Raw genomic sequence first — 24,933 nt, 5'->3', positions numbered from 1 at the left:
AAACTTCCATCATTTCAGGCTACACATTGCTTCTTGAACAACTGGAGGCTGTGTGAGTTCAAAATTGAGACAGTCCCGGCACCACGGGGAAATAATAAGTTTTTGCCGCTTTGGCCCCTGCCAAAGTATACCAGAAAGTATACCAGACCTCCTTTCTTCTTCTTCTTTTTTAAAAAGTTTGAATCAGCTGAATACACAATGTAAGCTACTTAAAAACATATTTGTATTCAGAGGACTTTATTCAAAACAACAGTGCAGCATTGACTCAAATTAAAGTCATCAGTGGGTTCCTTGAAATATGGCAGATTTGGCTGCTAACCATCCATCCGTGGAGTCTCATTCTCCACCTTATTTGCCAAATTCAACGCCCCACCTACATCCCTCCTAGTTTCAGAAGATAAGTTGGGATCACCATTACTAGAAAACCATAAGGGATCACGTAAAAGAAAAATCAGAGCAGCGGCTCTGTGGAAGGAGGAGTTTGACCCCCTTCCCCATCCTGCTTTCCAGATCTATATAGCTCTGAAACTGCAATTAGCCTTGCTGGTGTTTGGTTACCTGTATTATTCTGATTGTTAGAGTAATTTACAGCTTCAAAAGGGAAAGGATTTAGATCCAAAAGGCGGGGGTGGGTGGGGTGGGGGAGGAAGTGTCACAGCTCCCATAAAAATTGGATTCCGCAAATGCAACTTTAAAGTAAAAAGAAAACAAAAAAAGGAAGAAATCAGGTGATACAGTCACAGAGCTTAAAAGGAAAGTAAGACTTTCATGTGCCTTCCGTCACTGAAAGCTGAGACTGCTAAAAGGATCCCACCTTGGCCCATATATTCTGAAGGAATCTTCCTAGTTTCAGTAGAGCTGGTTATGAAAGGATACAAAGGACCCCCAATTTAAGCAACTTTAAGGGAACTGGATTGCGCCATTTCAGATTGCAGACTTTTCCTCATCTTCTTTTTGATCTGTTATCTTTTGCTTCAGTTCTGGGTGCTCTGGGAGATTCATGAGGATGATCCAACACCCCCAGCGATGTTTCTCCATCTTTCTTCAGAAAGGGCAGTTTGGAGCCTCTGCTCAGTGGCAGTTCACTTGGTCACGATCCTGCCCATGAAGTAGACACTGTACACCTCCTTGATGTCTCCCTTCACATTCAATATGGCTGATCCAGTCACAGGCTGGTTGGGCTGCAGAGACAAGATGGAGGGAAGTGCTAGGCAGAAATTGCAGGCAGCCCAGTGGACAGAAATGCTAGCCCTGCCTCCCCATTGACTTATTTATGTTTTCTGAACTACAGCTCCCGTCACCCCTGACCACTGGCCATGCTGGCTGGGGCTGACAGACTGCCTGGAGGGCCACAGGTGCTCCAGTACTGTTATAAAGGGTGCATAAATGTCACTCACCCCCTCCCCACAACCAAATAGATTCATCAAGAGCAGGAATGGGAGACTTGTGACCCTCCAGATGTTGCTGAAATACAACTTCAACCATCCATCAGCACTGGTCTTGAGGAAGATTCCTCCTTTGCTTCTTTTAAGGCAAGGGGTAGGGGAATTCCCCATTGGCACCAATAGGATCAAGAGGGAAGGAAAGAGTTAAATTCTCCCCATACCACCTGCTGCAGTCTGGAGAATTATCAGCCCCCACATCAGTTGCTACTTGCATTAAAAATAAAAATTGCACCTTATATACAAAGCCCTGAGTGTCTCCTATAAAATGACTCTCATGCTTCACATGGACATATGAAGATGCATTTTACAGAGTCTGACCATTGGCCCATCTAGGCCAGACATCTAACTGGCAGTGTCTCTGAAGGATGTCAGGCAGAGATGTTTCAAGCCTGGCTATGCAAGATCCTTTTAACTGCAGATGCCAGATGTTGAACATGGAATATTCTGTCAGCTATGCTGGTGTTTTACCTAAGCCTCCTTTGCTTAACAGGGAAACTGACCTTATAAAAAACTCCCCTCCTCCTATCCTGCTGCTTGGGGAAGTATAATACAATAGCAATAAATGGCACATTTTAAAACTTGCAACATACATTTGATCCAGCAGGGGGCACCCAAGAAACATTGATGGGTTTGGTTTGTCCACGCTCAACGCTTCCTTTCACAGGATCGACTGTGAATCCTTTTAGCTGAAGAAGTTGCATGTTTTCCCAGTTGAATTCTACATTCTGCAGAAACGAAAGGTTCACAACACGCTGTCAGACACTATGGCTGATGAAACCTCATGGCACAAAACATGCCTGGGTGAATAAGCTAACATGCCCTAAGACCTGCTCCTCCTTTGTAGAACTAATTCAAACTGGGATTTTTTTTTTTTTTAAGGAAGGCAAGAGACCATCTCAATTTTTCCAAGTATCCCATAGTAAGGTGAATCTATAGCACTGATTTGTGCTGGTGTAAAAAAAAATGAACACCAGCAATTTCTGCTCCCATTTTTGTTTGTGATTGAATTCTCTGACATCCCTAGACACAAAGATGTGCAGAGCTGGACTCTACATGCTGGTTTGCCAAGGTCTGTAAGAGAACGATGGGGTCTCTGCCACTGCATCTGACATCAGACCTGACCTATACCTCCATTTCCCTTTTTCTTCTTTGCAATTCTCCTGCAGGGAAACGGTGGTGGGAGTTTTCCCCAGGTGACACATCCCAGGGTATTGTCGCTCCCTTTCTCAATGTGCCTCTTTTACCTATGCTAGCAAAATGGCTCATGAGAAGGAAGGCCAAAAACTGCAGAGAGACTTGCAAGGGTAGAAAACGACTGAGGGAGATGATTGGCTTTTTCCTACAACTTGAGTCCCATCCCTTCCAAACAGTGTTAACACACTCCTTGGAATATGGCCCATGTTTCCCAGAAAACCACTGTGCTGGGTCCTCTAAGGGTGAGGGTGTTGGGAGCCACTGACATATGCCTGGTCCCTATGGCTCCTGCACCTTCTTTGATGCAAACTGAGTGCTTCGTATCGCGCCAACTCTCAGCTCCCGAGTGGCTGGGATAACAAAAGTCTCTGACTGTACACATTCCAGGTTCAGAAGAATGGAGTTTGTAGACTTGCCGCTCTCTGCAGGAGAAACAAATCCAGTTGTAATTGTTGGTGGGGCAAGAGGTTGGTAAAAACACATACATATACACTCCCAAACAGTATTAATTGGGATTGTACAGGGACCATAACTACTGTAACTGGTAGGGATAGACAAATATGCCAATTTCAGTTTGTTTGTTTGTTTGTTTGTTTGTTTGTTTGTTTGTTTGTTTGTTTGTTTCATAAAATTTATACACTGCTTGGTTTAATAAAAAAATTCTCAAAGCGGTTTACCAAAAAAGACAATGAAATTATCAGTAAAAACAACTAATTAAAAACATATAAATCAGCAATAAACAAAAACAGATTAAAACATACATCAGCATTCTACATGGTGAGGTAAGTTAATCTAAACATGCTTCTAAAAATGAAACAGAGATTCATCCATCAATATGGATGGGTTTAAGGTGGGCTACCTGCTTTGGTTGCTTCTTCAGCCATAGACGTAGTTACGGCCAGTGACTCAATGGGCACATCCAGCGGGTCACCTCCTTCCACATACATTATGTGGTTCCGTGCTGCCCCTTTCAGCTGGATCACACGGATGGTTTCCTAAAAAGAAGATTATCGCAGCCTAATGTTTATTCCACTTTACTGCAGCAGTCCTCAGTAGTTTCGGCAGCAATTCTCTTTGCAAACAGCTTTGAGGTTTTTTTTCTTTAAACAATTAAGTGGTCTGGAAATTAAGTGGTTGCTTTTGGGCAACCATTCAAAGCTCTCCACCAAAGTTCAGAAACTTCGTAGAAATCCAAATGAAGTTTGGGCTTTGTTGGGGTTTTTTAGTGGCTTTGCAAAGGGAAGAGTTGTTCTCGTTGCTTTTCCAGGGTGTTTGAGAGTGCTTTGCCCTTTGGCCTAGTTAACACTAGATGGCACTCCTCATTCATCACCAATGTTCCTTCATTCACCGGTTCATCTTAAAGTAGGGAAGACACTTTCACAACTCAGTCCTTGAGGCCAGTCACTTCTGTTTGGATTGTGCCACACATAGTGTACCAAGAACCAAATTTACAAGAGCCTTAGGAACATAGGAAGCTGTTTTACACTGCATCGGACTCTCAACACCGATTGGAGGTGAGTCTCCAGGCTTTCAAGAAGGAGTCTTCCCTGGCACTTGCTACCTGGAAATGCTGGGGGTTGAACCTGGAATCCTCTGCATGCAAAACAAATGCCACACCACTCAGCCCTGTCTTTAAGATACAGGAACAAAGGAAGCTGCCTTATATAGCTAGACCATATTGGGTCCACCTAGCTCAGTGACGCCAATACTGGCTGGCAGCAGTTCTCCAGGGTTTCAGACTGCAGACACTCCTAGCCCTACCTGGAGATGCTGGGGATTCCAGGACACTAGCAGGACCTGAGCAGAACTCTCCCCTCCTGCAGTTTCCAGCAACTGATGTTCAGAGCCCTACCTGAGCCAATCTCACCTTGCCAAAGATTAAAATGTGGATGCAATCGGAATAATACAGGCTCTCATGATCAGGGCTGAAGGTGATGGTGAACTCCTGACACTTCTTGAAAGTGATGGTGCCTTCCACGGGAGAGACGCTGAACACACTCAAGCCATTGTAATTTTGTGTACCTGGGAAAAGATGGAAACACAAACTGGTAGGAGAAAAGCAGCTGGAGAGCCACATCTCCTTGGCCAATATTTTCAGCACTCTGTTCTACAGGAGAGGTAAAAAACCCAGCAGCAAAGCTGGAAAAAATCTGGATGATTAAAAGTATTAAGCTGGAGCCTGCTGTCAAGCTTGTAAAAAGGTATAAAAGAGAAACACACAACACACATACACACGGCTTAGGGAACTAAAGTACCACAGATTAGAACAATTCAAAGCAAATATTGAACACAAGGCTTGTCACCTGGCCAAGGAAGCCCTATCTGTTTTTAGTTTATTAAGTAAAGCCGCATAACTATGCATGTGAGAAAAGATTACTTAAGATTTCAGCAGTCATAGCAGTCTTCATCTTAGAGGAGAGATCCTCATTCTTTCCTATGCAGGTAGGAATGAAGATGGTGCTTGTAAATAGTTGTATTAAAAGTAACCATCTAAAAATCTGCTGCTTAGTTGACCAGGGCCATTTAAACACTGTAGCCTACATTTTGTTAACTCCAACTCTATAGGCTTTTTCCTCTCCTTCATCTGCCATCCAGCAGCAGCTATTCCATTCGTCTGCTGCAGAGAAGAAAAGCAGGGCCAGCCCATTTCCCTTTCACGCTGCACCTTCCAGATTGTAAATCTGAGGGCAGGAACTGCTGCAAACTGCTACAGTTTGGCTTTTGCTAAAACTTATGCTATACATCTCACTACCTGCTCTGACCAAAATGAAAACAGTTATTCCTTAAATTAATTTCAGTGGAAAAGGAATGTCAAAAATGATGCAGAAAATAATGTAATTATTTATGTTATGTTCATGAACTAAAAAAGGATGGCGGGTGATTGTGTGATTTCTGTTCCTGACCTCGGACGAATGTGTGGATTGCGGCAATTTCCACTCCTGGTTCCGAAAGAATTCTCCAACATCCCTACTTACACCGTGTGGCTGGAATTATAAACAGCAACTGCGCCTACTCTTAGAATTACTTTCACAGAATATATACAGATCCTGATCAACACAGGATTGCTTTGAGTAAGTCCACAATTATCTCCATCACTTCCATCAATTAATATTCAAAAGCATTAAGAGCAATTATTTACCAACTACGTCTGCTTTCCCTGGAGATGCGAGGAAAGGGGGAATCTTTGGCTGTTCTCTCTCTCTGCTTGGTGAGAGCGAGTCAAGAAGAATATTGTATTTCAGGGTCAGATTTGAAGTGTTCTCTATCTGCAAGAGACCAATCAACCAACAGCAGAGTCAAAAGCTGTGTTCCTGCAAACTGACTTCAACCTTTTTCTGTGGTTGTCTTTCTGCTATATCCATGCATGGGCACATTTATATTAACAAGGAATCTTGATTAACAATAATAGCAATCAGCTGCAGCAACCTTATACCACCTTCAAGTATACCACCTTCAAGTATTCTAAATGCTTTGCGTGTGTGATCTAGTTGTAATCCTTACTCTGTACAGAAGTGATGGAGAACCTGTACTTTCTGAGTGTTGCTAGACTCCAGCTCCCATCAGCCCCAGGCAGCTTGGGCCAAGGATGATGGGAGCTGCAGTCCAGCAACAGCTGGAGGTCCACTAGTTCCCCACCCTTCCTGTGAGGTAAGTAAGTATTATTATCCCACAGGCTGCAGATGAGGGGACAGAGGCTGTGGTTTGCCTAAGGCCAGCTAGGGAGTTGTGAAGCAGAGGTGGGATTCAAACTGGGGGTTTCTTGATTCATAGCCCAGTGTCTTAGCCACTAATTCAAGGCATTGTTTGCTTTGTCCCTGTAAAAAACAATCATATAAATACACTCGTTCTGGTCATCACTTGGGATTTGGAGGATACTTTCTCCTGGCTTTTTACAGTATTGTTTATTCCAAGCCTCGGCCCTTCAGATATTTTGGCTTACAACTTCCATGATCCCTAGCTAGCAGGACCAGTGGTCAGGGATGATGGGAATTGTAGTCAGATGTTTGGGTTCCAAAGAATGTTTGCAAACCAGAACACCCACTTCTGGGTTTGCCATGTTTGGGATCCAAGGTAAAACTGTACTGCTTTTATATACGTGCGTAATTTCTGTTCCTGAACTCAGACGGACCATCTCTTTCCATTTCTGATGGAATCCTTCAACATCCCTATTCACAGTGCAGTTGTGATTTACCTTGAAAGTGGCAGTGGCTGTTTCCTTAGCAAGAACATATCCCATGTCGAATACGTCTCCTTCCACTGAGCAAGAAATTGAAGGGATGACACCCTGGCCTGTCAGGGTAAGGGTTAGAGTAAATTTCCCACTACGGATCTCCAGCATTTCAAAGTACTGTGGGATAAAACATTACTGGTCAGTAAAGATAGTATTATTTTAGGTGGCATGAGCCACCTAAGGGGCTCAATAAAAGCTGAGTGTCAGTGTCACCTTCCTGATATTTAGGGGCTATTGGTAGTAAAGTGTCCACTACGGATGGCTAGACCCATTTGTCTCAAAGGGGAAGGGACTAAGTCCCAGTGGGAGCATTGGCACTTGATAACATTACATCATTCTCAGGGCAAATTGTACAGAAGAAAACCACTAGGGACAGCCATGTTTGTTTTCTGTACACTTGGACTAATGAGCAAATGGGGGCACTGACCCACCAACCTCAGTCTCCTCTCAGCTAGCTACCACTTGCCTGCCTTCTTACAACCAGTCAGGATGTGGCTCTGCCTGTTATTGGCTCTGGCTCCACCTGGCTTTCATTTGAATGTGTGATATACTTAAATGTACATACACATTTCTATTTATATATGCATATTCATTCTTTGTTTTAATATGTCTGTCTGTTTGTACTTATAGTTAATTGAACTGAATTTTTTTTTGTATTACTGTCATCAGAGAGGTGGAAGATGTGCCTGTGAGATTTCATCCCTCAGGTGCCAAAATAACCTAGCTGGCCTTGTAGCCGGACTTTGAGGGGAACCGTGTCTGCCGGCTGCACTGCCTCAGGCGGCAAAATTTTTTGGCCCTTCCCTGTGCACTTAACATGTCTGCCCAGCGTTAACAAGCCAGGCATACATGATCTGAGCACAGACTCTGCTGGCATGCTAACACAGCATGTATTGTGGGACAGCGCATGTGACAGGTATATTTAAGCATGGTGGGGGCATGCAGAACTCATGCACGATTAACCACCTGTCATGAAGTCTGCGTCACATATAAACCGGACCTTAAGATAAAATGGGTACAGAGGAGAGTATGCCAGGGCTGCAGAACCTTTTTCAGCCAGAGGGCCACATTTCCTTGTGGAGAACTTTCCAGGGGCCACATTCCAGTGGTGGGCAAAGCCAGAGGTAAAAAAAAAAGGGGGGGGAGCAATGGATGTGCCTCTTACCTTTGTACATAGGCAACATTTCAACCACTGAAAAGTCAGATGTTCTACACTCACACACACAACCCTACCTCCATCTTTCATCCAGGTAAGGAAGAGGCATTAGCATAGTTCATAACCCATACATTTATCCAAGCTATCCTAGTTCAAGGACACATCCTCAAAGAATTTCAGCAGGCCCAGGGAATGGTGTGGAAGGGGTTGTGGCCTGTGGAGAGTTCTGAGGGTCAAATAATGAAGCCTGGAGGACCGCAGTTGATTCCTGGGCTTGAGGTTCTCCACCCTTGCAGTACGATCCCCTTGGAGGAAAGGTGGGACACCAATGAAATAAACTAAACCAATTCCTTGTTTAGAGACTCACTGGTGTGTTCTCCTCTGGGCAGAATGAGATGAGAAGATTGCGGGATTCGCCTTCCTCCAGTGTCCAGAAAGGATTTAGCACCGTGAAGGATCCAAAGGGATTCAAGAAGGAATATCCCAGCTGAAAATGACAGCTCAAGGAAATACAAGTTTAGTGGTAACCAAAGCAACCACTCCACCCCCCAAAAAAGAAAAGAAATGGAGACAGCCATGGCAATCTGTTACCTAGGGACTATTACAAGAATTAGCAAGCATGGAGACTTCCCTTCAGATATTACCGTATTTTTCGCTCTATAAGACGCACTTTTTCCCCTCCAAAAATTAAGGGGAAATGTGTGTGCATCTTATGGAGTGAGTGCAGGCTCCATGGCTTCAGCGAAAGCAACGCGAAGCCTCCAGAGCGCAGTGGGAGCGCTCCCGCTGTGCTCCAGAGGCTTCACTTTGCTGGAGAGGCGCTGCGCAGCACCCCTTCAGTGAAGCGGGAGGAGAAATGGAAGGGGCTCCATTTCTCCTCCCGCTTCACTGAAGGGGCGCTGCACAGAGAGGGAGAGTTTTTTTCCCCTTGTTCTCCCTCTCTAAAACTAGGTGCGTCTTATGGCCGGGTGCGTCCTATAGAGCAAAAAATACGGTAATTAGTATTTGCCAGAGGACTGAATTGATCTACCATAGCCTGGTTGGGTTGCCATGTGTTGCCTAACTACATACAGGGGCACTTCCGGCTACATAAAAGACTCTGGGCACAGGCTTATGATGTACACTTGCATAAAATCTTCAGCTGCTAATCTAGATCTGCAGATGCAAACACTGGTTTCTGAGCAACTTAAGATGGAGGGGTGAATCGGTGTTTCACCAGCACTCTGCTTTGCACTATGTTGAAAAACCTTGTAAGCAAAGGAAGAGGCCTAATTATTATCAGCTTGTGGTTACATGGAGGTGGGTTTTTTCACTGATGGCACCAGTGGTATGGAATGCCTTCCTTGCAGAAATAAGAGAGGCCCCATCAATATTAGCATTCTGCTGGCTCCTGAATACATGCATACCTGTTTAGGGTTCAAGCATTTTCCTGAACTTTAACTTCATGATCGAATAGTTTTAACTGTTTTTTTAATTGCTATGCTTTTGTTCTGGCTTGTTTCATTGCAGATATTAGCTATGGATGTACGTTTTCATGAAATTGTTTCACTGTGTATTTTAATTACGTATAGATTTTATAATTGATTTTACACATGTAAACTTCTTAGAAGCCATTTTGGCATGTAAATGATGTATACATTAAAAATAATAAAATAAAAGTGGAAGGAGCAAGAGATCGACAGACCAGCATAAATGACATGGGGCTGGCTGCCCCTCCACCAGGCCACGCCCTAACACCTCAGATTGCATGCCAAGAACAATATCAGATGGTGGACAGCTGATATGCAGGTTGTAGCAAAGTGCCTCATCTATTTCATTTATTTGCAGATTTATAAAAACGCTTCACAACAGGAAGTTAACAAACAGTAAAAATATACCATACTTTTCTGTGTATAAGACTAGGGTATTTTTTACTAAAAAATAATGTTAAAAGGGGGGTAGTCTTATACACGGGGGCAATCTCCCCCCATTTTCTTAATTTTGAGTCCCCAAAATTAGGGTGTGTGTTATACACGGAAAAATATGGTACAGTATATATAAAATATCATCTTACTTTATGTTCCTTACCTCAAGCGGGCTTACCCACTATTGCTGCTGGCAGTGACAAACAAGAATGTGATCTATAGCTGATGACTCCGAGATCCCTGGCATTTTAATTTACCCGCAATATCCCAACACAAAGGCCTTGTTCAGGTAGTGGGCACAGGACCCCACCTGCTCGGCTTCCAACCCATTCCATTGCTGAGTGCAGAAGGTCTGAAGGGGCCTCCTATATCCAGATGACAGGGAACGCTGCCTTTTCAGGGTTCCAGATTGTGTTGGGTTCAAACAAATAGATAATATAGCCCCTTTCAATCCTTGCCCACTCAGCACAGGAAATTCAGTAACTGAGATGTGCTCTTATAAGATGCACCTACTATTCCATTGTCTCCACTACAGATACAAACTGTTCCTGCTCCTCAGGAAACCCCTGGGAACAGTAGTTCTCCAAAGTGGTGGAGGAAACCTCTAGTGATTCTCAACTCTCTCACCAAACCATAATTTTCAGGATCCTCTGGTTGCAATCATGCCAATTCAATGGGTACCCAACTTAAATTAGTAGCACAGGTATCTCCATAATATAATATTCTAACCTGTGACTTTGAAGATGGAAGTATATGTGAGTATCCTATTGTGTTTATTTTGGAATATTTGGAATATTTCACCCCAAACAGCAGAAGGTGAGTCCAGTTGATGTCTTCTACTGAGCAGCCACAGATTTTGGGGAACAGAGAGGGGATGATTCAAAGCAAAGGATACAACCAGCTGTTCTTGAGAGATGTTATGTAGCTTCACTTCTTTCTTAACTGTGTGCCCTAATAAACAAGAGAACCTTGCATTTACAAAGGTGAGCCACCCAGAAAGCATCTTTATTGGACGGCCATACAAATAAAAACAAACAAACAAACCAGGAAATCAAGCCAGTGGAAGTCTGTTTTAAAAATCCACCCGGAAGCCATTCTCATATTATTCCAGAAAACAAAACACCCCCCCCAAAAAAATCAAAATAAAAAAATCAAAGAATTATTCTTAAGATGCTTTCAGATGTTTCAGTAGGGAAGACAGAGGTCCAGCTGTTCCATGTGTAGAACTCGGACACTTTTTACAAGTGCCACACAATGTTTATTTGGTACATGCAAGGAACTGACCCTTTAGTGTTGCAGCACCTACTCTTTGGAACTCCTTGTCCATTGACTGTTTAGTTTTCAGCACCTGCTAAAACTTTTTTTGTTTAGGCAAGTCTACCAACACATGCAATTTTTAGCATGTAATGTTCATGACATGCATTTGTTGCAAAACTGCTTTAATTTATATTTTGATCAATGTTGATCAATGTTTATGTCAATTGAGTTTTTTAACATATGATTTTATTGGCACCTACAAAAATGTTTATTAATTTTGAATATAAGAACAAACATACAATCAGTTACAGTTTCCCCCTGCTCCCTCCCCATAACAACCCCAACTACGTATTAGCATTTTAAATTATTATTATTTGCATTTTTTATGGGAAAGTCTTAGAGGCTTTTGGTGATTAGGCAATGGCATAAGCCTTGTTAAATAAATACAGTGTGGCTGCCAATGCCCTTTTAGGGACAATATATGGTTTGAGCCATGTCAAGAATCAGACTGTGTGTGTTCTAAAGTTATCTAGTGAGTTCACAGTAAAGGCAAAGACTCAAACAAGGGAGTCCCTCCTGATTCAGCACTACAGCCCCATCTGTGGTATACATTTATAGCACTATCATGTCGCTTTAAACATTCCTAACTCTCTACAAGGCTCAAGACAGATCTGGCTAATGGGTGGATTTTATGTTTTAAAAAGTGGGGGAGCAGCTTGTGTAGCGATTAAACCAACTCAGCTCTTTACTGAGCATTTGGTCTGGTTTGTTTAAGGAGAAGTTATATGAAAATGACCGCTCGTCTGATATTCATCCTGATTTGCTTTGCGGGGTACTTACCCATCGGCCCACTAATCATTTGTTCACTCCACAATTCTCAATGCATTTCCCTGTCACTTTCCAAACCACTTTTGTTTTTTTTAAGTGGAATTGTTGTGCCAGGTCCTTTAATTCACTTTAACTGCACAAACCTACAGTTCCAGTTAAGTGTTCCAGTCCCTCCTGCAAAATGTTTACAGCCTGGAGATCACCCCATGTGTTTCCCAACCCCCTGCAATGCAGAAATCAGAGCTAAAGATTCCTTGATAGATGCCCATGCAACCTCCCTTTAAAAACCCCCCGTGAAAGAGTTCAGCATCTTCCAAGGTCTACTGCACCCTTCTACACTCCATCTTAAGACTCATGACATATTTTTGCTGCTTTAACACCGTTCTAGCAATAGGGTGTGAGGAGGCTTGGTTCCATACCTACGGCAACATCCCCAAAGTTGAAGACTGTTCTCCCATTATTCGAAATCACCATAAGAGCAGGTGCTACGGAAGGACAATGCAGCTCTAGGTACAAGGTAAAATAAGGGCTACAAACACACACAAAAATAAAGAAAAATGATGATTGCTCTCAGAATATATAAGGTATCTGGTTGTTCCAATATATGGACTGCAAGTCACCCTAGTGTTTTATTCAAGGTCTCAAGTACAGTATGTGCAAACATGGCTTGAAAATGGGAGGCATTGGAAATACAGTTTTCTTGAACTTGAAGGCTTGTGCACCAATATCTGATATTTGGATTGGGCTAAAAATGATATTGCCCTAATATGGATTTTGAATCAGCAGTAGAATTAAGAGTCTAGAAGGTATGAAAAAAGAACGTTTTCCTTTGGGCTAATGGTAGTATAGAGTAAAGGGAGGGGATTTTTGCTGGGACAATAGTGGGAGGGGAGAAAGGGCTAAACCTCTCCTCCTCCCTCATGGCTAAGTAAGGTCCATTAATTTCAATGGATCTACTCTGACTGGTTCTTAATTATGGATTGAGAATCATGACTACTTTGGTCCTCAGTTAATCCTGACAACAACAAAAACATGGTGCCCAAATTTATGTGCTTTCCTATTTTCTTTCTCTTTCTGCATCGTATTTATTAGCCTGCGGCCGGGGACAGAGATTCCTTTCTTAATCTTTGTATGGTGCTGAGGAAACTAGGAACTTTATAAATAAATTCATGAACAACAACCACACTCCTTGAAAAGTAGGAGAGACATACATTTTCCCTATGCTGCACAAGGGGGCAGAGGATGAGAAAGAATGGTTGGCCTAAGGGTGGGTTGGGGAACTTTTGACCCTCCAGAGGTTGCTGGACCACAACTCCCACCATCCCTGAGCACTGGCTGGGACTGATGGGAACTGGAGTGCAATAACCTCTGGAGGGCCAAAGCTTCTCCAGCCCTGGCCCAAAGCCATGAAGTTAGTTCATGAGAGAAGCAAGATTGGAACCAGAACTGCCTAGGTTACATTTTAGTCATTTTCCCCACTGTGCTACACTAACCAATTTATTATTTATTACTGTTTTATTAATCATTATTATTACATTTATATCTCGCCTGTTCTCCAAGGAACAAAGGGTGATGGACACGGATCAGCCTCACCCCATTCTATCCTCACAAAAACGCTGTGAAGTAGGCGAGGCTGAGAGACTGCGACTGGCCCAAGGTCACACCGAGAAAGCTTAATGGTCGAGTGGGGATTTCAACTCTGGCCTCTTGGGTCCCAGTCCAGCACTCTAATAACTACACCACAGCAGCACTTGTTCCAGCTGGCTTTGTGTAGTAAGCTTCTTAACTGGTTTACCTATCCACTCAACCCCTACTGCAAATAATCCATCAGTGCAGTGGTAAATTACAACAAGTGTTTTTTCCCTTTTCCTTTTCCTTTTCCATTTTCATATTTAATAGAACAAAATAGCTACTTTAAAAGTGACCCCTGATACACTGCCATGTGGCGGGGGAAGCAGTGCACTCTCTCTCACACACCCACACTCCAATTCCCATCTACATCTATGCTCAAGGCATTTAAAACTATATGGCCAGGGTACAAGTCTGACAAAAGTATGCTTGAGCAAGTCTAGCCTTTAATTATCCTGTGACGCAAAGAAGTCTGTGTCTGTTGCAACAGGCACACAGACTACTTGCTAATTTTAGCAGCTACAGATGTAGCCAAAGCAACCACAACAACAACACCCCCGCCACATGAACTGTATGGGGGATCGCAGCTCCCAGATAACGCACCTGCTCGGCATGCAGGAGGCCTTGGCTTTAATCCCCAGCGTCTCCACAGTTAGAAGGGGAAGGAGATGGGAAAGATCTCTCACTCTCTGCAATTGACCCTGGAGAGCCGCTTTCAGTTAACAGACCAAGAATGGGAAGCCAGCAGCCCTCTAGATGTTGTTGGACTCCAGCTCCCATCAGTCCTAGCCAGCAGGGCCAATATCAGGGACGATGGGGGCTGTAGTCCAACAACATCACAGAGGTCCACAGGTTCCCCACCCCTGATTCGGATCAAGAGAATTCAGAGCCACCCTAACAAGACTGCAGCACCATTCAACTCCATAAGAATGGATATTTTGATCTGACTAACTGTATATATCTTTCTCTCAACATCATCTCAGAGGCCCACAGGTTTCCCTTCCCTGGACAGAAGGCTCTTGGGAGCTGGGAGCACCATCCAAAAAAGAAGGCTGCCTTCTGTGTCTCTGTAGGAGTAGCTGCACTGTCTTTTATCAAGGCTGGTTACAATGCAGATGGGAAACCTGTGGCCCTCTGGATGTAGCTGGACCCTGCCTCCCAACAGCTCCAGCCAGCATGGCCAATCCTTTGGGATGATAGGAGTTGGAGTTCAACCAAAACTAGCCACCCAGAATGGCTAGGGCAACCCAGACAGATGGGTGGGGTACAAATAATAATAATAATAATAATAATAATAATAATAATAATAATAAGGCTCTCCCTTTCAATGGCAGACAATACTGGGCTAGCTGAATCAATGGCCTGGCAGGCGGCTCTGTATATATTTAGTTCCACATTCATCACTGTACTTGTAGTGTAGGTTTTCAGTTCCTTTCTTCTCGTCTATATCTCCACATGCTATCAGGCAAGGGATAACATATTTGTCGAAGTGGTTGGCGAAGCTCCGGATCAGAGATAAATGAGCTGCGATATACTCTTCGGAACTAGAGAGGAGGAAAAGAGAACATTGATGGCAAGGAAAAAAGAAAAGCAAAACAAATCAGCCGTTTACCTTCCTGCCACAGCGGTACCTATTTATCTGCTTGTGCTGGCGTGCTTTCGAACTGCTAGGTTTGCAGGAGCAGAGACTGAGCAACAGGAGCTCACTCCGTTGCAGGGATTCGAACCGCTGACCAAATTACACAAGTAAAGGTTAATTCTGCTACTCCCATAAATGATGCTCTGCTACTGAGTTACAGCCCTACCTGCTTAGAAGCTCTGCCTCATGAGACCAGGGCCCTGCAGGATCTGATTTCTTTCTGCAGGGCCTGTAAGACAAAGTTGTTCCGCCTGGCCTTTGGCTTGGAGCCAATTTGATTCCCTCCCTCCCTCTCTTTCTTTTTTCTTTTCCTTCTCCTCCTGCAATGAGGCTACATTTTAATATTTTAATGTTTCAATATTTTAATGTTGTATTTTTAATTTTGTTTTTAAGTTGTAATCATTTAATTTGTTTTTATTATTGCTTGTAAGCCGCTCTGAGCCCGGCCTTGGCTGGGGAGGGCGGGGTATAAATAAAAATTATTATTATTAAAAAGAAGCCAGGATGACTGCTGGAGAGAGTTCCATCAAATGGCAAGGTTGCTGGCCACATCTTTTGTAAGGGAGACTGCTGGCTAATCCATTAGGAATCTATCCTAAATTGTAGATTATTGATTAGGTGTGGGAGCAGCCATTGTGGTGCTCTGCAAATGAGTTGCACCAGCTCTGCTTGCCTGTTTCCTGCTTGTTTGTTCTTAAGTCTTCAGTTATTCTGGGGTCCCAATGCCCTAGCAGAATCTACCATCTCTGAAGCCTATCCTGCCTACTCTCATGCTGGGTGGCTATGAGCCACTATTAAAAAAAATCCCATAATGCTGAAGTTTGACAAAGCATCACTCTGGGGTTTGTGGGAAACAGCAGCTCTTGGCTACTCACTTTTACCATTAGATAAATCCATAATGGGGGGAAGGGTGCTAGTGTAGGAGGATGGCCCACTGAGGGCATTGTGCTAAAGATTTCCCAAGCCTGATGCGAGCCTGAATTAGCTGTCCACACCCTGGCATGCACCCTGACAGTCATGGAGAGGTGTACTTGGTCAGCTGTGGATGAGGGAAATGAAAAATGCCTTTTTTCACGCACTCTGGAGAGATGTCCTCTGGGTTGGGCGGCTGAAATGGTCGGGTGTGCTTTGAGATTTGACTCATGGATAATATGCTTGATGGCCTCTTTCCATCTTTCCGGGTAAGAAGGGCTTCCTCTTTCCTTCTCTGCCAGAGAGAGAGAGAGAGAGAGAGAGAGAGAGAGAGAGAGAGAGAGAAGCAGGGAAGCAAAGCCTTTTGGTTAACTGCTGGAATGGGGGGAGTCAGAGCAAACCTCCCCTTGCTGAAAGCAGGTGCCTAATGGGAGGGGAAAGGAAGATGAGAACAGAGCTGAGTAGAGAGGAGAATTATGGGGAAGGAATCTGTTGTGCTATGGGGGCAAGACATGGACTCCACTTCCAATGAGGACCTTGTGTAGAAGTGGATCACCAGGTGTGAAGGAGTCACTATGCTTGCTTTCTGGCAGGTGGAACGCTTGGTTACGGTGGGGATTGGCAAGGTGTCAGGAAGGTCTGCATGGTGTAAATGCACTCACAGAGCCAATCCAGTGCTCCTGCTGATGCCTTTGCCCCACACTGACCTCCCCATTGCCTCACCCCTCCTGGAAAGCAACAGCAATCTACATTCTGGGAAGTGATTGTAGTGGCTCCTCCCCACCCAACAAGTTGCTTCTGGCTCTGTGAGCCCTTCTCGTAATGGACTGCTTGTCGATAGGGGCTGATTTGTGGGCAAGAGCAGGGATACGGTAGAAATAGGCATGTCTGGAGAGCAAAATGTTAACAGGAGGTTGATGAGGAAAGACCATCACTATCTCCAATACCAGAGGCAATGTGCCTTTGAATATCAGTTGCTGAAGAATGGGTAGTAGAGACTGATTCATAAGGGCAAATGGGGCACTGCCCCACCAACCTCAGTCTGCCTGCAGACAGGTCCCGCCCCCCCTGTCTTCTACCTTACAACCACTGCCTGCTAGCATCCTCCTCCTTAGTGTCACCATTAAAGGATGGGGACAAAACTAGAATTGGTTGGCTTTCACTGTCAATGGCTTTTACCCTCCCTACTTCTTGGGCTGAGGCTCCAATACTTTGAAGCTGAGGCTCCAATACTTTGGCCACCTCATGAGAAGAGAAGACTCCCTGGAAAAGACCCTGATGTTGGGAAAGATGGAGGGCACAAGGAGAAGGGGACGACCGAGGACGAGATGGTTGGACAGTGTTCTCGAAGCTACCAGCATGAGTTTGACCAAACTGCGGGAGGCAGTGGAAGACAGGAGTGCCTGGCGTGCTCTGGTCCATGGGGTCACGAAGAGTCGGACACGACTAAACGACTAAGCAACAACAACAACTTCTTGGGCTCCCTTGCCTTCCACTCCACCAGTTTCAATGGGCATCAGCCACCACTGCGGGGCTTGGCAATTCCTAAAGCTGCACCTGCCTCTCCACACAGTGTGACATGAGTACGGCAGATGTTCTTTTTTTTTTTTTCAATAAATTTTTATTGAGTTTTCAAATTTTTAAAGGACAGACAAACTTATAAAAACAAAACAAAAACATACATAATTGCATAAAATTGACTTCCCCGCACCCTCCTTCCCACATTCCAGTTTCATTAATTATCTCAGCAAATTATTTGCTCTCCTCCCTTAAATGTCTCATCCTTTCTTAAAATTTGTCACTTATGCTTGACCCAATTTAAACTTATCCAGTTTTACACAATAAATCTTTTCTCTAAGGACGGCCTAAATTCTTCTCCCATGAATTCCTTCCTTCACATATTGCATCAAAAAATCATAATATAGCAGTTCTAAATCTCAGATTTTAACTATTCTCCTCTCCCCTCCTGCCCTGCCCCGGTTTCTGTCCCTTCCCAAACCAATGTCCCAATAGATTGGCTGCTTTAGCCCGGGTTTCTCACATCAGAGGCTCTTAAGCCCCAGTTAGTCTCTCTCCACCAATTTTGTTGGTAGTCCATTTTGTTGGCCCTCTCTTCTTGAAGAGGTTCTGTCACCAGCCTCTCATTTTTTCCTCCTTCCAATTCAATAAGTTTCAGTTTCTGCTCAGGACCACTCAGTCTCTCATACTCCTGCTTGATGAAAAAGCCCCAATCATACTTGCTTACTCTTATATAGTCCAATATTCCAGTTATTCTGGGGACTTCTTCCTTTGTCTTTCTCTCCTTTTGCAGATTTGTAATCCACTTGTCGTTTTCTTTGTTTCCTTTGTTCCCAGAGGTTGCAGGCTTTTGGTTGGTTTTTTCCACCTGAAGTTCCTCTCCTTCTTCTTCTTCTTTTTCCCCCCGCTCCAAAGTTATCTCCTTCTCTGCAGCTGCAGAATTTCTTTCCATCAACTTTGTATCATTGGCAGAGTTGCTCAGTTCCAAACCGAAAGTCTCCAGTTGTTTACTTATTGTGATACTTTGCTCTTGTAAAGTTCCCACGAGAAAAAACATCCTTTCAATCTCTGCCCATAGTTTCCCTTCTGCAGCCATTGCAATGTCTTTAGTTCCCTCCAGGGGGATTTCCATCATGATTCTATTCCAACAATCCGTTTCTTTGTAGCTCCCAGCCACTTTATTATTCCCAGTCACTTTGTTTCAAAAAGGTCAATTTTAATGTAGCTTTTTTAGTCCGAAAAAATACCTATAACACAGTCCCAAGTCTTTGCCTCCCGTTTGACAGCTCTTTTGACAGCTGTCAAACTCTTTATTCTTTTTCCTCGGGCTCTCACACAGGGCGCTCCCGGGTCCAAGGGGGGGGATTACCAGGAGAAAAGGAAACTTTCAAAATTCTCTCTTTTCCACTCCAGCACAATAACTTTGTCATCCAATTCGTGAGAGTTATCTTTTTAAAGCCAAAGTCTTTCCGCCTTAGTACTCCTCTCTTTGCTTTGAATCTTTCTGTGGGGGGGGGGGTGCGGACTTCCTTTTAACACACCCCCGATCGTACTCAATTTTAGGTATAAAAACTTTTAATGCCAAAATTCCCTTCTACTCACGGGTTATTTGTTTCAGTCCAAATTTCAGGAAGAAAGATAGCGCTCTCCGGTCATGGCTCGCGGCTTCGCTCCGCCAAGGCAGCGATCGACTCTCAGCACCACGCCACTCTCCGGTCCACTCCGTAGCCTTTAAAAAGGCTCTTCGCGGGTCAGAGAGGGCGATTAAGGTGCCCACCGAGTCACCATGTCCGCAGGCTTCCGCGCCTGCGGTTTCTAAGGGTCCCCGTGTCGCCGGCACGGCAAGACCCGTCCTTAGCGGAGCCGATTCCCTCCAGAGCTCGGAGGGAATCCGCCATTACCCGTTCGCGCTATCCCGGAAGTCGAGTACGGCAGATGTTCTTTGCAATGAGCAACACGCAGGCGTCATAGATCCCTCCCACACTTACCTGCAGTTCCAACTCCCGAGCCTTCCTCTCCAGCTGAGCCTTTGCTTCAGCAGCCTGGCATAGCAGGTGGACTGCCTCCAGCCTGATAAGCTGATCACACAACACTGGACGGAAGGACACTTCCAGCATGCATTTCTGGCATGGGGGGGAGGAGAGAGGAGGCCGGAAAGAAAGAGAACATGCAGAATGAACTTGGGTAGCTAAATGGAGTTCAGACTTATGCTCCATTTAACAGACAATCCAATCCATAATAGAGCAGTGTTTCCCAACCTTGTGCCTCCAGCTGTTTTTGGACTACAATTCCCATCATCCCTTGCCACTGGTCTTGCTAGTCAGGGATGATGGGAGTTGTAGTTCAAAAACAGCTGGAGGCACAAGGTTGGGAAACACTGTAATAGAGAACAAAGCAGGAGGCCTGCTGGATCTGGCCAAAGCATCCTGTTCTCACTGTTATCTACCTCAATGCTATGAGGATAAAATGTGGAAGAAGAAAACCATAGATGCCCCTTTGAGCTCCAATGGAAATCCCATAGCAAGAAATGAGTAGAACAGCACTCTAGCACACATGATACCTAGCAACTGTTATTCAGAGGCATACTGGAGGTAATATAGATATTATGACTGGTAGCCTTCATGGATTTGTCAAATCCCCCTTCAAAGTCATCCAAATTGGTAGCCAGAATTATAGTTTGTGGCAGCTGTGTGAAGATGTATCTCCCTTTGCCTGTTGTGAATCTTCCACCATTCAGCAGCACTGTAAGACCCCATGAGGTTACAGTATTGTGAAAGAGGCCTATCCACTTTCTCCAAACTGTGCATAATCTTATACGCCTCTATCATGTCCCCCATTACTCAACTTGCTTTCTAAACGAAAACTCTCCAAGGCATTGTAACCGTTCCTCAAAGGGGAGTTACTCCAGTCCCTTGATCATTCTGGTTGCCCTTTTCTGCCCTTACACTGTATGGTCCCCCCACAAGGCCTGTCAATTCCATGCCTCCCTCTGGGCTCACAAAATATACATTGTATAGCAAATGAACACAATCCAGTTCATGTCCATGTTACTTCCTAAATCTGGGGTTTTACGCTTGCAGCATAAGCTCTCCTTATTAAGAAGCCTGAACTATATCTAGTGAAGAACAAAAAAAAGGACTCTGGTTACATTTCTTCTTTAAAAATGTGAATTAAAACTACATGTGCTCTCAACACTTTATTTTGCTTTCAGGCCAGATACATAGACTGTAGTACTCCATAAGCATGAAGGTTCTTTTTTTATCCAGATCTTTAATAGGCTGAGAGTGTGTGTTTACCTTTCCAGGCAGGACAGTTCCGACACATGGCATGATCGTAATAGGAGAGTCTTCTGGAACAAGGAACTGGAAGGAAGTTGGCCCAACGGGGGCCACTTCTCCCTTGCCAACTCTTGGGACACTGTGAGTGAACTGATTGACACTGACGTGATTGTTGATCACGAAGATATTTGCTGTTGACACGTCGTTGAGAGCAGTGGCAGAAAACTGGACCAAGGTATGAGAGAGCTCAAGAGGAGGGTGGACTCCGACTGCCTTGCATGACAGCTTGAATTCTCTAAAAATGGAAACACATCTGAAAAAATCCGGTCACAGCACAATACGCAGCCTGTTGCCAAGACTTTAAATAAGCCCTATGACAAGTATCTCATTGCTTTCAAGTAAAAAGATATTTCGCTGCCCATTCCAGGTCCTGTGGCACCCCTATGGCTCAAGACTATATGGAAATCAAACCATGATGCACAAGATGGAAACAGCCCCTCTAATCCCAATGTTCAGGTGTGAGTGTGGTTGCTTAAGTAGGCAAAATGGCTCCATACCCATGCAGAAGAAAGAGTTTTCAGCAGAGGACAAAAAAGGTTGCACCAACCAAGTTATTCTTAGAGTAGATCCACTGGGTTGGTCTCCAATGTTAGCCCTATGCAAAGTAAACCCACTGAAATTAATGGGCATGGCTAATGTACTATTAGTAAAATTTAAATGGATACAATCAATTGCAATTAATGGACCTAAGTTTGCTATGTCTTTTATTTTCAACGAGTCCACCCCGAATAGACCTGAAGATGTATAAAACTCAAAATCTTTCTTAACAAAAAGCCTAAAGGGGAAACATTCCCCAAACAGCCCTACAAAAACATGCATCCTGGATGAACACACTGCACAGGAGCACTTCATGCTGCAACATTTTGCTCTAAGTCCCACTTTTGGAATACTTAATTTTCACTGAAAAGATGCTGCTGATGCTGAAACATGACTGCAGAAATGCTGAAAGAAGTTGGAAAGTTCCCTGGTGGTTTATTACAAGTAGAGGAACTGCAAATATTCACTTTTAAGTTTTGGGTTTGGTTCTAACATGCAAAGCTCCGGAGCGGGGGAAGCTTTGCTGCGAAGAAGCGGCAGGTAGCAATGCATGTTTAACCCAGTCCCACAGCTGCTAATTTCCCTATGCAGTTCTTCCACCCTGTCATTGTTTTCATGTAGGATTCAATCACACACCAGCAATTCCAGACTGCACAATTATAGTTGATGGGAGGGAGGGGTCGGGTCTTGTGCAACAAGCCTTCTTTCCCCCAAAGGTTGAAAAGTGGCAGGGAAATGCAGTTTGAAAGTGTGGGGTAGCACTTTCATGCCACATCATCTAATCTCCTTGTGAGGAAATCAGATTGCATGCTCATTAAATAGCCCATATCATCTGATCTCTCAGCAAACAAATCAGGATGAATGCTCAACGAACAGGTCATTTGGAAGCATTCTGAGGGTCCTGGCTAAGCAAAGGAAAGTGGCCTCTGTGTGCATATGCATGCAGAATGCAAGAATGCAAGCACCCCGCCCCCAAAGCAGTAAACAGGTATAGGTTGACCATCACCTCCTTCCCACTAATTGCTTCTCTCCAATGTGTTTTGGCCATTTGGGGCAAACCTGAATCAGACTGGGGGATCAAACCTGGTTATCCTGCCTCATTGGCAGAACCCTTGATGGCTTGAAACTCTGTGCGCACCTGTTGATTTCAGTCTTGCAAGTGAGCTCAAAACTGTATTCCTTTGCCCGCTGGGCTTTGAAGATTATGTCCAGCTGCAACTGTTCAAGAGGCAGGAGCATTCCAAATCCATCATTGGGCTGAATTTCTACAAACTTTCAGAAGGAGGCAAAAAAGCATCACTCTCTCAGACAAACTAGCCATAATCCAAATGATAACCCTCCCAAAAATAACCTACCTATTCTAAATCCTCCCAATTTGGATCCGCCCCCAACCCAATTCTGTAAGTGGTAGGGGGGAAAAATCACACTCATTCATCTTCTCACGATATAAAAACAAAGACACTGCATGTACTTTTGTTACTTATGGAAAAATCTTTCAATAAAAACATTTTTTAAAAGAAAGGGAGTAAAAGAGAAAAATAAATGTTGCCTAATAATGCACTTATCAGGAACAGATATTCATTTGGTCCTAGCCCATGCATATTGTGATGATCAGGGCTGTGTGTTTGCATATATTCTGAGTGGAGTACAGAAGACCCTAGAGTGCAGTACTGGGAACACAATTATGCTGAAAATCTCCATTTTAAAAAAGGCAAGTTCCTAACCCTCATGGCTATAAAATGGTATACTTTGAAAGTGTGGGTGAAACGAACATAGCTCCTTGCCACTTTTCCATAATGTGCAAACCCAGAATGAATTAACATGTTAGAATATATTATGCAACACACACTAAATGATATACATTTGCTTAGTTTGATAATTTATGCACATTGCAGAACTGAGCTGTTCATGGGACAGATTTTATTCAAAATGAGATATACACAGCTCTGATAGTAATCATTTGGGTGGTTCTCTTCTTCATTACAAAACTTCATGGAATATTTATTGTGTTAGAAACTGAGAAGGTATTTACCTCTGGGAGTTTCACAAATCCAAATTCCTGGGGAAGGATGGCTTTGTTTGTTAGTGTGATTGTTGTTTGGACAGCTTCATAGATAGAGCAAAATCCAAAATCCACTTCAGTTGGTCTGATCTCCAAATCTGAGGTTGTAACGATTGCATGGACCGTAAATTCAACTGGCTTACTCTGAAACAAGAACACAAGTTGTGTTGTGGTGTAATGACTGAATTAGGGCAGAAGAGATTCAGATCCAAATCTCAATTCAAATATAGAGAGCACTGGGTGACATTGAGTCAACTCAAGTTTATTGTTCCAATAATTTTGTTAAGAGATCTCTTCCCATCCTTGCTATCTTAAGTGCAATTCCTAGAGATCCCTAGACAGAAAGAATTACCATTAAAACAATGTGTCCACCTTGTAGATATGGTCTAAGAGAGATGAATCAAGAGAAACATATACATTAAAAAATTAAAACTGAAAACGTCAGAATGACTTATGGGAACTATCAGGAATGATCATGAAAAGCAGTAGAAGTATGAGATCATCAGATCTCCCCCGACCTCGGAGCATGGTGAAGTCCCCCCGAAAAAATTATAATTTGGCATAATATTTGGACTGTTTGATTATTGAATAATATGTATAATTCAGAATATATGATGTGGTTTGATTGGATTGTTAAAATGGAAAGTTTAATAAATATCATATAAAAAAAATAAAACTGAACGCTATGCTTTAGGTTACAGTCCTAGACTTTGTATCCCTTCAAGGCAACTCCTGCTGGCCTTGGGAGCTCTCCTAGGTCCTGAAGAAAACCATTCTGACCCAATCCCTGTACTTCATGGGTGAGGAACATTTTTTTAGCTGAGGAGCTACATTCATTTATGGGTAACCTTCAAGGGGTGGGCGGGGGTCAGTGCCAAAGTGGGTGGGGCTAGAGGCAGGGCAAACTGATGTGCCTCTCACCTTCCTACAGTAGGCTACATTCAAGTCATGCCAAACTCAGAAGTTCCTGCATACACAGTTTTCCATGCAACATCCAGTCAAGCAAGAAACATTATTATATCTCAAGGACACCTTCCAGCCATGCCCTTGAAGAAGGGTACAGAGCTAGGTCAGCAAAGAGGGATGCTCTGGGGACAGTGAGTATAGCCTAAAGTCTTGAGGGTCAGATAGAGAAGCCCCCATCATAGGGTGGGCACATTTGGTTTCCAGATCTGAGGCTCCCCACCTCAGCTGTACTTGGTTCTCTGTTTCCTACCACTGATGGATATTATGCTACTCAAACCATTTCCCTCAGACCTGGACCACACCCAGCAGGCTCTCAT

The 24,933-nt window shown here is 43.8% G+C and overlaps 1 protein-coding gene across 2 annotated transcripts in view; it reads right to left on the bottom strand.

Moving 5' to 3' along the window:
• Positions 1-224: 224 nt before the first annotated feature.
• The window catches only part of CFAP74 (cilia and flagella associated protein 74), a 78,768-nt gene continuing 54,059 nt past the window's right edge, over positions 225-24,933 (bottom strand). Inside the window, exons 24-39 of one of the 2 annotated variants that reach the window (XM_028740918.2) lie at positions 23,621-23,794; positions 22,727-22,860; positions 21,010-21,286; positions 19,702-19,836; positions 16,363-16,490; positions 15,054-15,188; positions 12,435-12,544; positions 10,826-10,881; positions 8,394-8,513; positions 6,832-6,987; positions 5,779-5,905; positions 4,507-4,661; positions 3,499-3,634; positions 2,934-3,061; positions 2,036-2,170; positions 225-1,181 (exon numbers count right to left, since the gene is read on the bottom strand). In XM_028740918.2, coding sequence (XP_028596751.2) covers positions 1,083-1,181; positions 2,036-2,170; positions 2,934-3,061; positions 3,499-3,634; positions 4,507-4,661; positions 5,779-5,905; positions 6,832-6,987; positions 8,394-8,513; positions 10,826-10,881; positions 12,435-12,544; positions 15,054-15,188; positions 16,363-16,490; positions 19,702-19,836; positions 21,010-21,286; positions 22,727-22,860; positions 23,621-23,794 — 2,205 coding nt within the window. In that variant the 3' untranslated portion in view covers positions 225-1,082. Of the gene's footprint in view, positions 1,182-2,035; positions 2,171-2,933; positions 3,062-3,498; positions 3,635-4,506; positions 4,662-5,778; positions 5,906-6,831; positions 6,988-8,393; positions 8,514-10,825; positions 10,882-12,434; positions 12,545-15,053; positions 15,189-16,362; positions 16,491-19,701; positions 19,837-21,009; positions 21,287-22,726; positions 22,861-23,620; positions 23,795-24,933 lie in introns of those variants that run through there. The other variant, XM_077931329.1, reaches the window with a different exon arrangement.

This window comes from Podarcis muralis, chromosome 7, assembly GCF_964188315.1.
Source record: "Podarcis muralis chromosome 7, rPodMur119.hap1.1, whole genome shotgun sequence".
Classification (NCBI taxonomy): domain Eukaryota; kingdom Metazoa; phylum Chordata; class Lepidosauria; order Squamata; family Lacertidae; genus Podarcis; species Podarcis muralis.
Note: the sequence above shows the minus strand (reverse complement) of the source record. Positions and strands in the feature narration are given on the sequence as shown.